Source organism: Athene noctua, chromosome Z (assembly GCF_965140245.1).
Source record: "Athene noctua chromosome Z, bAthNoc1.hap1.1, whole genome shotgun sequence".
Lineage (NCBI taxonomy): Eukaryota > Metazoa > Chordata > Aves > Strigiformes > Strigidae > Athene > Athene noctua.
In genome coordinates, this window is record NC_134077.1 from 70,697,803 (window position 1) to 70,712,899 (window position 15,097).

Consider the following 15,097-nt stretch of genomic DNA (forward strand, 5'->3'; position numbering starts at 1 on the left):
AATACTGTGCTAACTGTTGAAGGATTTGTTTAGTCTGAGATAATCACCATAAAGATAACATGTATTTTTGTTAAGTTCAGAGGAGATTAATCTTCATTCTTCTAATGCAGCAAACTTTTTAAACTTCTTTTAATGAATACCTTTGTAATGGAGATTTATTAATGTCCTGTAAGTGTGTAATCTTATAAAAACGTTGGACTGTTTAATGGGTGGGAAAAAAAAACCAAACAACACTCTAAATTAAGACCCGAGTAGGAAAAAAGAAAAATAAAAGATCAAAATACTTTCATCCTGCTCTATACAGACTTCTTCCATGTTATGTATTCTGAGTGTAAAATGTAATCTGCAGCTGTATACAGATCTTTTTTAAGATTTTATTATATCTGTATTGAATTTTATCAGGCGTGACTCATTCCAACACTGTCTTCTATGCAGTTTTCTGAATAACAATCATGCTGTTTGGGCCTCACATGTAAAATGAGGGAAAAATTCAAACAAAATTTCAAATATTTAAAAATAATACCTGTGTGTGTATGTGTGTGTACATATATATATATATCTATCTATATGACAAAAAGCCTTGCACGGTCTGCATTAGGCCTGCAGCCTGTTCCTGCTAAGGGCAATACATTTTTTTACAGGACCACTGCATACAAAAATGCTTATACAGCTATGCTGTATCAACGTGCATATGTCTAGGTTCAAAACAGGTCTGTATCTGTTTAGTGTGCTTCTGCTTTAATGGGATAATAGGCCCTACCTTAGCGACACCACTGTCTCACATTCTCCTACTGGCTGCCTCAGGAACGAGACCTGGATCCATCTTCTCAAAGAACTTTCCACGTAAGTGTTATGTCCCCCCAAAGCCATCTCCAGGCTGAACGAAGATACCAAAAGCACTGATACAGTCACAGAATCACAAAATGGTTTGTGTTGGAAGGGATCTTAAAGATCACCTAGTCCAACCCCCCTGCCACGGGCAGGGACATCTTCCACTAGACCAGGTTGCTCAGAGCCCCGTCCAACCTGGCCTTGAACACTGCCAGGGAGGGGGCAGCCACAGCTTCTCTGGGCAACCTGTGCCAGGGTCTCACCACCCTCACAGGGAAGAATTTATTCCTTAACTCTAAACTAAATCTACCTTCTTTCAGTTTAAAGCCATTATCCCTCATGCTATCCCTACACTCCCTGCTAAAGATTCCTTCCCCACCTTTCCTGTAGCCCCCTTTAAGCACTGGAAGGTCACTATAAGGTCTCCCCAGAGCCTTCTCTTCTTCATGCTGAACAACCCCAACTCTCTCAGCCTGTCCTCACAGGGGAGGTGCTCTAGCCCCCCAGTTGTCTTCATGGCTTCCTCTGGACCTGCTCAAGAAGGTCTGTGTCCTTCTTATGTTGGGGGCCCCAGAGCTGAACACAGCACTGCAGGTGGGGTCTCATGAGAGTAGAGTGAGAGGATCCCCTCCCTCGCCCTGCTGGCCACACTTCTCTTGATGCAGCCCAGGATACAGTTGGCTTTCTGGGCTGCAGGTGCACAGTGCTGGGTCATATCCAGTTTTTCATCCACCAGTACCCTAAAGTCCTTCTCCACAGGGCTTAATCCACTCATTGCTCTCAATCCATTCCTTGCCCACCTTGTATTCATGTTTAGGTTTGCTCCAATCCAGGTGCAGATTAGTATGAATAAACTGAGACACAAGTGAAAAGACAGTTTCATGTGTATGCTGAGAGACAGTATGAGCTAGAAATGGGTTGATACACTCCTGTATTGCTGTACATTGAGAGTATTTTGCTTTTACAAGTGGCTTGAGTGGTTTTTCTGTACTGATTAGTAACTGATGCAGTATATACACATTTTTTTAAAGTTCATGTGGAAGATGACATTCATGATTATGGGTGGAAGAAAAGCTTGCATTTTGAAAAATGTAAAAAGATGTGAGCTTTAGTCAAGACTTCTGGAACACCAGAAGTCCGTGTGCCAACCACTTAGCAAAAATATGAAATGTTTTGGCAAACTGTAGTAAACCCAGATAGGGAACTGCAGTACATGGTGTCCAAAAAACAGTAGACTAGAGGAGCTGGGTCTGTTCAGCCCAGGCTGACTGTGACTTCCATTAGAGACAATGGTGACAGATGGTAGCAAGCTCAGTTGTCTGCATTCAGTTTGTTCACAAGCCTAAATTACAGAAGCAGCTACAAATACAAATGAGTGTGAAGTTGTAAAAGTGTTCCAGCCCTGGTGGGACACATCTACTTTCTTGATAACATTTTTTGTCCGATTAAACTTTGCTTGACACATGGAACATCATATAGTGGTCTTTTTCTCTGTTCACTTGTCATTACAGCAGATGCTGTAAAGTGTAAGGCTTAAGAAGAATGCACTGGGTGCCTGTATGGTGTGTGTCTATGTATGCCTTTTCACTCTGGTCCTTCAAATGTTGCTAGCAGAAAAGCATAGCTCAGCAGTGTATAATTAGCTTTTTGCTGAGCTTATAATAATTTGTTTATTATGTCTCTTGCTTTTCAAGTTGTGCATTTTCTTCCCCTTCATTCTGGCTTTCCTTCAGTTTTATCTCTTGCATCTTGCATGCTTTTTAGTCTATTGCAGTGTATCACTTTTCTGTGTTACTGTTGTTTTGGACTTTTGCTTTTAGTTCTCTTCTTTTGCCTTAAACCTTTCAATTTTTCTGGTTCTGGTGGGTTTTTTTGTTTTGCTTTATCATTTATCTCCAGAAGGATAAAATGTGCGTGATTGAACCATAATAAACACTTGTTGTCAGCAAAGTAGAATAAAATGCATGGAAGAATGGTCCAGGGATATTAAGTCCTGGAGTTTTGCTGTTGAGAGTTTGAGTGTTTGAGTGATGAAGATACATATGACACAAAACTTCCATAATTTAAAAGCTTTACTTATTGTCAGCCGTGTCCATAGCTGCCGTATGCATGAAGTTAGTTCCCTTTTAGACCTCTTTCAGGTTTCTGAAGAAGAGAATGTGCATCTCGCTTGATATGCTCACACAGTTGCCTCCTGACATCTACGAGGCTGATAGTGACTGCATACTGATGTACTGCACCACTTAAGCCTCTGATACTGGATCCCTCTCCTCAAGGAGCACAGTACGCAGGCTTGCCCTCTGCTGCTCCTTTTCTTAACTCTGAAGTACTTACATTGTTCTTCATTAACTCTTACAATGTACTTACACTGTTCATTCATTAACTCTGAAGTACTTACAAGTTCTTCATTATCTGAAAAATTGCATTATTTTTTCTCACGTGGTATGTTTATTAATAGTTGTCATACACAGTGTGGTACATAGTATATGTTTACTGGAAAAAACTAGTTTACTTCTTGTTTAGTCAATGTAATTGATCCCTGACTCTTTACCCTGCCATTTCATCTGCCAGAGCAGCATCTCTAGAGATTATCAGGACATCAGTGCATAGGATTACAGAAGCAAAAGAAGTAGAAAAAAATGTTAATTTAAGACCTTGTTAGGATCCAGGTAAAAATTAATCTAGTCAGCTCTCTTTCTTGCTTCTGAGGCCGGGGCAGCTTCAAGAAACTGTGGGATAGAAACTGTAGGTCAATGGAAAATTGGAGGTCACTGGAAAATTGGGTTTTAGAGAAAGTATATTTTTGCCAAGTAGTATACTTCAGAATATGTGCTTATGTATATTGTTAATCAAAAGATACATATAGTTCTTTATATCAAAAGATACCTATAGTTCTTTGTTGTTGTTAACTGCTAAAAGTCTTCTAAAGTATTTTTTTCCCTTCAGCTGATGGAGTCTGTGTGTTTAAATGCACGGTTAACAGAGACACGGAATACTGTCATGTGGGAAAACAGTCTGTGTTAATTACACTGGGATACAACAGTGCCTTGCTTCAGTTCAAGTCAGAAGTTGGTAAGTACATCTTGCATTTGTATCTTCTCCTTCCTGTCATGCTACTATATTGGTAAAGTTATCTTTAAAATATGTAGTCTTCTACCTCTGTTTCATGTTGGCTATTTAAATACTACACTGTGTTTTGATGATTGTTCAACTTCCTTTACCTCTAACCTGTGCCAGCTGCCTTTTGTGGAGTATGGACCATTCGCATAGAGGACAAAACATTTTTGCAAAACAACTGCAGATCCATCAAGAAAAAATATTCACATTTTCAACCTCTTGCCTTACTAAAACACTATGAATGTAAGCTAAGAATGACTGTGAGTGTCTGTTGGTGTTTTTTATCTTTGTATCTAATTCAGTATTGTGCTTCCATTAAGTTATTTCTCTTGAGACTGCAAGACAGTATTGTCTTTTACAGAGACCCACATCATAACTGAAATGATAACTGAGATTAGTTTGTTCAGTGATTTATTAGCTTACTGCTGGGATAACTAGTAACTAATAATTAAGGAGTCAGGCAAGTTTTTCTGTAGTCTTTGTTCTGATATCTTACCATGTCTTCCCTACCTAGGAAGGTTCTGATTCCAAAAGGTACTGATAGTTTGGGATCCCAAGGCAAAAGAAGTTTCTTTTAGCTCTCTTCCACACATTTACAAACAAATATTTGAAAAAAATCCAGCTAACTTCTGTATAATTTTTTCTGAGAAGAATGCCTTGAAGATTAAGGGGTAAATTCAGTTCCCTCTAGACATATTCCTTGGTGATAGTGTTTAGTTTATTTATATAGCTCTATTTATTTATATAGCTACATATTGTGAAATAGGTAAGAACAGTACAGAAAATTCTCTTAGCTTATTATTTCTGATTGCTTGTTAACATGACAAATTAAGAGTGTTTTCTATGTTTCTTCCATCTTTAAAAGTCAAGGGGAAAAAAATGAAATGACCTGTTGGTCCATGCAACAACTCACTGATAAAATGACAGGAATGTAATGAATTGGTCAAAGTCAAGTCTGTTCAGATTAAAAGACAAATTAAATGTTGATATCAAATGGAATGTGTTGGGTGCTACATTAAGCTGAAAGTTACTTGTAGGATATTATTTCCCCATGCCATAGGAATAGCTTGATGGTATCTTCTTCTGCATGTTGAGTATATCAAATAGCACCTAGTCTTGAGGAAGTTATATGTTTCTACAAAGAAGTCAAGGCTATAAAGCCGAAGCTAAGCTTTTGTTGTTTGCTGTGTACAAGTGTATTACTCTGTTGTAATGTGTATGTATGTATAATAAGTAAAAACAATGCTGTTACTAAAAAATGGATTGAAAACTCTTTTTTCCTGCATTTAAAGTGTTAGTTATGAAAATTCATTTTTTTTAAGACATCTGTCTTTTAGAAAGGTAGAGGAAGGTGAGGAGTGAGGAATGGGGGGAGAGGGAAATTCATGCCCTTCTTGTGCCCACACAGAGAATTGCTGTTCTGGTTCCAGCATTTAGACAGTCATAAATCACAGACTGTATCTTTTATTTCCTGCTGAACATATGTTAAACATCTGAGTAGGATCAAACAGGCAATAAAAATGAAAGTTAGTAGCCTACAGGCTTTTATTTGAAAAACAAAGATCATTTATCTGTAACAGACGAACCAACCAGTCTGTAACTCAACTGTGGCAGAATTGGTATGTATGTAGTCCTCTACTCCTTGGTGGAAACAGCTTGCTTAATTTAGCACAGAATTAGTTTGTGAGCATATTATGAATTGTTCTTTTGGGGTTGTGGTAGAATTGAGGTTCCTTTCTTCTCTTGCAAACCTCATAACCCTGGTTTCCAGCCACTTTCACAGTGCATCCAGGCATTGGACATGCCAATAGTTGGTGTCTGTAGATGGTGTTTTACTAGGAAAACTCACCTTGAAAGTTGTCTGCCAGCTCTAATAGCTGTGCCACTTACATATGAGCACAATACTGGGGGGGGGGGAAAAAAAAGGTGTTATTTACAGTTTTCAGTTATTTTATAGTATATAGTACTTGTAGTAGATCTCCACATAGAAGACTGAGCTAGAGACATACGAGTGTGTGTGTCTGGATATATATATATGTATGTGAAATATATTAAAGGCATACATTGAATTTTATGTGTGTAAACATACGTACTGTTACTGCCGTACAATTCAAGCAAAGAAACATAGTATGTCTTACTGAGATATTTTTTCCCAAAAATTATTATTTCATGTAATGGTACGTGGATCTAATGAGCTGTGATTCTATGAGCAAGTCACACAGTCCAGAACAAGTTTGTAGAACAGAGTAATTGGTGCTAGGGCCTTGGTATGCAAAATGTACTCATTTGGAAAGGAAGCAAGAATGGAGGGGTGTATTTACTTCGAACTAGATCTAGTCTGGTGACAGACTAAATGACCATTGACTGTTGAAGTTTATTCCGGAGTGCATATTTTGGTTTAATTTCATCCAGAAGGATTTCAGTTAGTGCGTACTGAGACCACTTAATCATGCAAACCAAAGCACTGTAAGTGGGGACAATTTACCGGTATGCCGTAAGACCCACAAGTTGCAAAGAAGCTGTTCAATTTAAATCAAAGAACTGGTGTCAAGTAATAAATTCTATGAAGTTTTAAAGACCAAATGACTCTGTGGTTGCTTGCTAGCTTTTGTTTAAGGTAGTGATTCTGCTTTACAGAAAAGCCAAAAAGGAGGAGTTTCGTTACCTGAATCCTATGTTACTAATTTATAAAGCATTTAAATTTACAACTGTATTTAATCTTACAGCTTGAAACACTTGTGGAGTTTTATTGCATAAACAATGAGGTGGAACTTGTTAAGAACTTACTCAGTGCATTGACTGTAGTTGCACCTCTGCAATTCCCAGTGATTGGGAAGTCCAGTGGTTGCTGGTCTCAGAAGAATAGCAGGAGGTTCTACTACTGGAATAACCTAAAAAATCAGACATGTTTTGACTTTTAAGCCATACTACATGAACCGTCATAGTCCCTGGCTTCTCATCTCTGGGACAGAAATTTTGGTTGTGTATCGTACTCGTTTCTAAATTACTCTGCTGTCACTAAGTGGTTCTGAGCTTTGTAGGTGATTTCCCTGGTTATTTCATTCATGTGACTGTCCCAAACACTGGGTGGGCTTTGGGAGTATTCAGCAATCAATTTGACGTGTTCAGCTCCAACGGATTTAAGTGCCTGATAATAATTTTCCAAGTTGTATTTGGAGCTGGGGACTGTGGTGTGCAAGAACAAATACCCATGAAGTGACTGTGGAGACTGCTGGTCTATTCGAATCTTAACAGAGAAGGCTGCCACCGACGATGCCTTCTGCTGTGTCTGTATCCATTAGTCTTGCATTTCAAACCTCTGGGTTTGCCATTGTCTTGCTCTGTGTTTATCTATGCCATTGCTTTTCTTGATCCAGTTAGAAGCAGCCATTCACAAGTTTTGTGGTGTTTTGAGCTGACTCACTGAGTGTGTTCAAGGTGGTAGGATCTAAATGGAAGTTCAAAACCTATCAATTATTGCACTATTTTCAGTACCTTTTATTTTCCCAGGCTTTGAACATTTATATGAGAATGATTTTAACATTAGCATTTTAAAGTATTGATTCCTGGGAGGACAAAACAAAGGGGATTGGAAGAAGGTCTGTTGCTTCTGCCTGGTTTTTGAGTAACTCATAACATTCTGCTTTTTTCATTACAATTATTCTGGGCTGTTTTCTTGCTAGTTAATATTAGTGTTTGGCTTTGCAGGTATGATCTGATGGATTTTTTCCTTTTATAGGCAAGTAATTTAGCATAATTTTCCCACAGTTTTAGAATTACTGTATGAGGATTTTAAATGTCTAGATTTTTTTTTATTTCTATTTTCTAGATCTGAGTACTGCTAGAGCTGCCTCCCTGTAAATGACAATATTGCAGTACCAATTCCGTGTTGAAGATGGCAATGTGCTTGTATTGGGAATTTGTTCAGAGTGTTTAAAAATCCATTTAGTTCTAATGTCTTGTGTTCTGGTAGAAGTGAAAGAGGTTGTGGTAGGTGGATAATTAGAAGTACTTCATTCCAGTGAGGCAAAGTATGTCTTAGAAAATGTTGGCAGTATTTTGAAAATTAATAGCCACTAGTTCAAGTGCTACTAGGTAGAGCTTTCATGTGAGGCTTATCTGTGGCCACCAGTTCAGAAGAGGCTCTCGCTAAGCACTGCTGGACATCTTATGTACCAAGACTTTCAGCATTCTTGCTATTTAAAACTAGAAGACACAAGTGAACCCCCTCCATCAACCATTTCTCTCTCAATATTTCCATTTCATCCACTTATATTGTACTGAGCTAAATCTTCCTTCATTAAAATCTAATTTGTATTCTGAAGAAGCTTGTATACAAAAAAATCATCCATACTTTTAAGGAAGAAAAAAAGAAAGGATCTAATGCTTCTTAGTTTAACAGTTCCCAAAGTATAGCTTAACTTCAAAAGTTTTGCAAAATCACAATAATTTATACAACCTTTGTGTAAATTTGACTACAACTTAAAAAGCCATTTCTCTCTCTGCTAGCTAATACAGCTAGAACGGCTGTTCTAATGAAAGTGAAACATTTATATTTAGGTACTTTATAATGCCATTTTACAAATCATGATTTTGGTATTATTTTGGTAACATTTTTAGTGGGAGATTGACACAGTGGGGGAAGTTTTCACATCTGCTAGTTCAAGTGGCTTTAGAGTGTGGTTGCAGCTTGAAATTAAAGGTACTCCTTTAATATTCTTCTTGACAATAACTGACTTTTATCAGTTTGGCTTCATTTTTGTTTTGTATCAATGTGAATCACTTACTAATGGGTGGAATGTACTATTAGAAGAAAATCAATCTTAGTTAGCATGTTTAGTTTCAAAGTGGTTCAGTATTTTGCTTTCTGCTTACCAAAGAAAGAATATATTACTGCTAAAAATAGAAAAGTTTTTTTGATTTGGGAGAAGTATGACTTAGGAAATTTAATAATGAGATTTGGAACATGTGGCATCCAGTTCCTGATGTGGAATGACACAAGGCCATCAGTCATGTTTCCTGTAAAAATGCACAACTGCTTGAGTCCCCTGTGTGCTGCTGAAGTGCTTACTGACTGAATTTCTAAGCGTCTAATTCTCCTGTGCTGACACTTGAAATGATTCGCTTACCTAGTGTGTTTGGCACAAAGTCATCCCCATTACACAAATCCAGACTCACTAAAAAAGTTTGAAAGAAGGCTGCAGAAATTCACTTACAAAGTAACATTGTGGTAAGTGACCTAGTCTGCAAATTGTGATTTAATATTCAGTAAAGGTCACAACTAAATGATCTAGTGCTGGCTGAAATATTAGTGAGTTGTTAAAATGAACAGAATCCTATTAGGCCAATCTGCTGTGTTTGTGGTAATGAAAAGCTGTATAATTGGTTGGAAGTTATAAAAAGATAAATATTTTGGATAAATACTGTCAAACAGATGTAAACCCAATGATTTCTAGGAACTTTTTCTTTTGAGTCTGTGTGGCGAATGCTGTTGGAGTTTTACTAGTGTACTTGTAATGTGTCACTGTGAATTTCTGAAGTCTAATACTTAAAACTAAACGGAAGCAAAAAGATTTCTTCCTCATTTGGAAATAATACTCTAACCTCAGACACCTTGAATAGTAATCTGCCCTTGATAAGCATGCTGTATTTTTAATGCATGTTTCACTTTTCTGCAAAGCAGGAATTTTGTTATTAGGGTATCTTGCAATTCTATTGTTCCAAGTGGAAGACTGTCCCACTTGTTAACAGGAGACAGCCTGACCTGTCTGATTATTTGATACTGTCTTGTGATAAGTTGTGGACTTCCGTTCATTTTTTCAAACATGGTCAAAGTTAAGACTGTACACCTCTCATCAGTTAGAGGCCAAATTTACTCCTTAATGTAGGTACTGCATTTTAATAGTAGCCTGCAGCAGATAGTGCAAAATTATGTGGGATTAGTGCTTTTCCATGGCTATTACACTGATCTCCTTAGATAAGAAGATCTAACAGCTGTTGGTAAAATATATTTATTTAATGATTTATCGCAAGTAGCATTATTTTGGACTGCTGCTGCTGCATGGAGTTAGTGCGGGTTTATTCCCCATTGAGTTTTCTTACCTTTATTCTGTTTATGTTTGGTTTTTTTTCTCCTTTTCCCCCACAATCAACCAGGTTTGTTCCTTTTTTTTTTTTTTTTTTTTTTTTTGTTCTTGTTCCTTTTCTACCCTCTTTCTCTTTGGAGTAGTGAGAGACTCCATCTGTCTTGAGCAGATGGGTGAGGTGCACTATGTTAATAGCTTGTGTCTGTGTCTTCTGCTGTGAGGATAAGCATTTTGTGAAGAGAAATCAGTACAGCAGTCCTGCTTATGCAGAGTGCAGCCATTTGAGTGATACTTTAGCAGGAATGGAGTATGAATGAACCTGTGGGAAGTGATACAGGGTCCTGGGGTTTCTGCTCTCCTTTTTTGGGGAGTAGTACAAAAGAGACATAGCAGAAGTGCAGCTCTTTGAAAGGATGTTCCTGTTATCTTTGATCGCAGGAATCAGTTTTAGCTGGCCTTTATTCAATTTCTACACAGTTCAGTTTTTGGGCTATCAGTGGAGTAATATCCACAGAATATCTTTGTCAAGTTATCAAATTGGCAAATGAAACAGCAAATGTTTGATAATAAAATATCAAACAGCAAATGTTAGATGAGGTGCATAGCTAGTCAAAACTTTACAGCCAAATGCCTCAGTTTTTCAGCAAGATACAGCTTTCTATGAAGGTAGAAGTTTTCAAATTAATTTCTGGTTTCAGATTTTAATTGGGGGGAAAAGGGATAAATGAAAAGTAAATAAAAATCCTAAAAAGCTTGGCTTTCAAACAAAATGTCTGGGAGTTACATTTTTTTTATGTTCTTTGAAATTATTTGCAGGGATTTTTTTTTTTTAATTTCCTCAACAAGATCCTTATGAAAGCACTTCAGCCCACAGGAGTGGGAGTTTTCCTTGTCTTCTCAATTGCTAAGAAAAAGGAGAAACTGACATTTCTCTTATGAAAGTGAATAATTTTGTAAGATGAGTTTTGCTTCAAAGAAGCATTTATTATGAGGCACACTAGAATATGAACCTACCTTTTTTCCTGTTTCCTCATAGCTGCCTGCTTTAATGTTTTTGCTGCATGATGTGCAGTAAATGTGAGAAAGTATACCCCTTACTGGAAGGAGATTTAGCTGTTGTAAGAGCTTGCACATAGGCAGTTACAGAAGAGTGCTTAATGAATTTAAATAATTTTCCAAGCTGCTTTTTGAGTTTTAAAACAGAGACAGTTTGACTTGCTGGATTTTTTGTGTTAATGGACTATAGGTCATAGGCTTCAGTTCATCAGAGAGTTTAAGGAGGATTTTTAATCCAGTTAAAAATACAGGTGTGATAAAACATTTATTTCAGCAGGTAAAATGCACAGATTTAGGTGCTGTGTTGTACTTACTGCAGTGACTGCAGGTTTTTCAGATGCACCCAGCACTTGGGCAAGTTTTGCAGCCTGTTCCACTGTGCTGAAATAAATGAGTGTCTGGATTAGCCAATACAAACTAGATCAAGCTGTGTATTCATAGTGGTCTTTGTTCTGATATTTTCCTTTATTTTCAGAACAACATCCGGATGAGGCTCCTTGAAAGAGAAACATCTGTGGGTTTAGGGGGAGTTTAGAGTTGGGTGGGAATTTGAGATACTGAAAATGTTTTGATGAAAAGGCAATAAATATGTCTGTTTACCTCAGTTTTCAAGAACATGAAGTTATTCTTGTTGGAGTAATTACTGGATGTCTTACAATGCATGGGAAAGAGTAAATGCACTGTAAGAGCTACACTTCAATGCCTTGATTTATTACTTTGTCACTCTTGGAACATGGCTATAACACTTGCAAAGTTTTGAAGGTTTTTTCAACCTGCTAGTGGAAAACTTTAGATTAATTTAAGTAATTAGGGTGGTAGGGATGCAAGGACTTGTTTTTCAGTCAGTGAAAATTGTAAGTTATTTCTCTGAAGACAGCCAAAACCGTTCAAGAAGAGTTACGGCTATCTTCCTAATTTGCAGTTTTTTTGAGAGAATAAAGCAATAGAAAGAGTTTTAAGGGTGAAAAAAGATAGCTGTGCATAGCATAGAAAAGCACTTCATCAAGAAGCACTTGTGCTCTCCCTCCTTCCCAAGCACATTAATTTTGGATCTTACAGGATAGATTAACTTGTTTAAGTATAACCCCTCATAACCCAGAAAGTTTTTGTAAGCAAGCAGGACCTTTTTCTTTATAGATAAAGAAGCAGGCAAAAAAATCTGTATGATTTATTTGAGATAATAGAAGGAATCTCTTGGAACTGGATAGAAGACTTTTGAAGGGGTGATGTTTGGAACAGTACATTCAGATTACTAAGTAACACCCTTCAGTAAAGAAGCATTATACTTGAGTTTGCCTTTAAAAAGATAATGGAAGATCTGAAGAGCCTACCTGAGATAAGAAAATCAATTCCTTACAGCATCAAAGGAAAAGATATATAGAGTGCTAGAACCTTGATGAAGAATATGAACAAAAATATTTTTGGGCTGTTCTTGAAAAATGCTTTACTGACTTTCAGTTCTGTATGGCTGATTCCTGGTTGCAAAATAGAGTTCCAAAGTATATGACCAACAAGTATTCTAGCCTGTCAGTTAGCCAACCTCTTTTTGGTATAGATCCTTTTCTGGTTCCCTTACTTTAAATAAAGAAGAAAATTCAGTTTTCATAAAAGCCAAGATCAGTTATGGATATATTTCTACATATGACAGATTAAATTCCCAGATTCTTAGGAAGATCAGAACTAAATTTAATTTAAAGGACCTTCATCAGTATGCAGGTAAAACCGTATTTCATATCACAAGCAGCATGGGTTATTTGCTAATAAGAAGAGAAGTTCCTTTACAGAAAATATAGGAAGAAAACAAGTGTATTTACATGAAGAAGCAAATGCAGAGAAGACAGGCTATAGCTAATTGTTGCTAGGTATTGAAAATAGACTTGCTGAATACAGAAAACAGACAAGATGATAAGTTCCTTTCTTCTGGGACAGTCTACAAAAGAAAGAAATGTGTTGTTCCTTGTTCATACTAAAGAAAGGCAAACCTCTTTCTCTTCTCTATAATAGGGGGTCTTTATCTGGGAGAATTTCTTAAAGCTTCAATGTGTCTTATTTAGAATTAATTTCTTGCATCTGTACATGTACAGCATGTTCACAATAATTCCAGTTTTCAATATTAGATGCCAAAAGTTTATTATTTGGCATTTTGCCTTGTCACATAAATGAATGTGTATCTAAACTCTCAGACGGTATTTGAAACAGGTTGCAATTGTTATAAATAATTCCCAGGCAATTTGCATTCCCAAAGAGATTTCCCTTGAGAATCCTTTGACTGTTTGCATTCAAAAGAAAAACAAAATCCCAAATTCACATGTGCAACAGTTCTTCCTTCCTTACAACCTGATCTTTAGTTTGTAGCTATTAGCTATAATTTTCCTCAAATAGTAAGTAGAAGCAACTAAAAGATTTTGGGTGAAAGTTTTATAGTGCAACAACTAAATATGTATTTCTGGTTTTATGCTCCAATGTTTTTTTCTCACAGTATTAGCCACTGATGAATGTGCAAAAAGTGGAGCTGGGGTTTCAAGTTTGTGAAACCATTGAGATGTATTAGATCTAATGCTGTTCCTATTTTTATTGCTGAATCTTTACTGCCACCTAATAGAGAAGATATTAATTCTGTGTTTTTCTTGAGGTTGATGAATGAAATGAGACAATTTTCTGCTCTATACTTTGCCATAGCCTCTTGTGATCCTGCATGTACTCTTAGGAAAACTTTAAGAACATCTGAGGTCCATTATGGAAGATTGTGGAGAAAATCCATTAACTTCTTGTTCTTACTATTTTGATGTACCCTTCAACTCAGTAAGTACTAGTTTTGTAATTTGCCAGCACTCTGGAGAGTTCTGGCAACAAATATCTTTCTTGTATATAAAGAAGTACTGTATCCCAAGGAAATCATACCTTTGTTTTGTTTTGGGTTTTTTTTCATAGAATCAAAGAATAATTCAGTTGGAAGAGAACTCATGGTCATTTGGTTAAACCTTTGCAAAGCAGATTCAGCCCCATGTTTCTCAGAGCTTTTGAAAACTTCCAAGGATAAAAACTTCGATGGCACTTCCTACAGTGTTGTGGTTTTGAAGTCTATTCTCATTTCTGGATGTCAAAGACACCAAAGATATTGTTCTGAGCTACCAAAAAGTCTCTGTAGAGGTGTGAAAATAATGTGTGAAGGGTGACTAGAAAAGAAAGGATTCAAGCATGTCACTGAATCTGTAGCATCATCTCTTACCTTCACATAGGAAAAAAAAAACAAATGGGAGAAGCTTAAGACAATGGGTGATTGCCTGGAAAAAAATCCTCATTGTCCAGTGTCAGACTTTTTTCTGGTGTTGTCTCTTCATGCAGAGAAAGAACAGATAGGCTAATCTGTTTTAAGTTGGTTTCTGCATCTTCCAGCAGAAAATAGGCGTTCTCTGTAATTTGGGCCACTCTTCATTGTCATGATCCAGTCACTTATGGTTTCATTCTGACCATCATCCCTGTATGAGTGTGAAAAGGGCATGTTGATGACATTTATACATTTTCATGGTAATTTCCAATTACTTCTGGAACAATTTAATTTTGAGACCCTCATATCACCCCAAATTCAGATGTTGAACATAGCATCTTCTTCCCACTGGAGCTGACAAGCCAGAAGTAACTAATAGGACTTTCTCCCACCTGGAAATTACAAGGGAATATTCTGCAGAGTAGCAACAGATCAGCTCTCTAGCATATTTCATCAGCAGGTGAAGTGCATTCGAATAAGCTGGTGAGTTGTTTTTTACAATTTCTGCCACCCTTACAGCCTTCTACTAGAGTGAGGTTAAACTGATGTGTTTGTTCACAGCAAACTAATGCTGATGATTCTTAGAGCTATTGTTCCAGATTTTCAGCAAAATTATTTGCATGCATTAGATTGCTCATAATTTCAGCGGAGAGAAGCGGCTTGACCAGTGGACACTTACAAGTGGACTTTGTTATGTGGGGAAGCCCAGAGATTCAAGGACCCTTAATTGATTGGGACT

At 37.0% G+C, this 15,097-nt stretch overlaps 1 protein-coding gene across 1 annotated transcript in view; it reads left to right on the forward strand.

Annotated features, from left to right (window-relative positions):
- The window catches only part of LOC141973507 (histone-arginine methyltransferase CARM1-like), a 78,253-nt gene that overhangs the window by 22,918 nt on the left and 40,238 nt on the right, over nucleotides 1–15,097 (forward strand). The window contains exon 2 of the mRNA XM_074932174.1: nucleotides 3,778–3,903. Coding sequence (XP_074788275.1) covers nucleotides 3,778–3,903 — 126 coding nt within the window. The remainder of the gene's footprint in view (nucleotides 1–3,777; nucleotides 3,904–15,097) is intronic.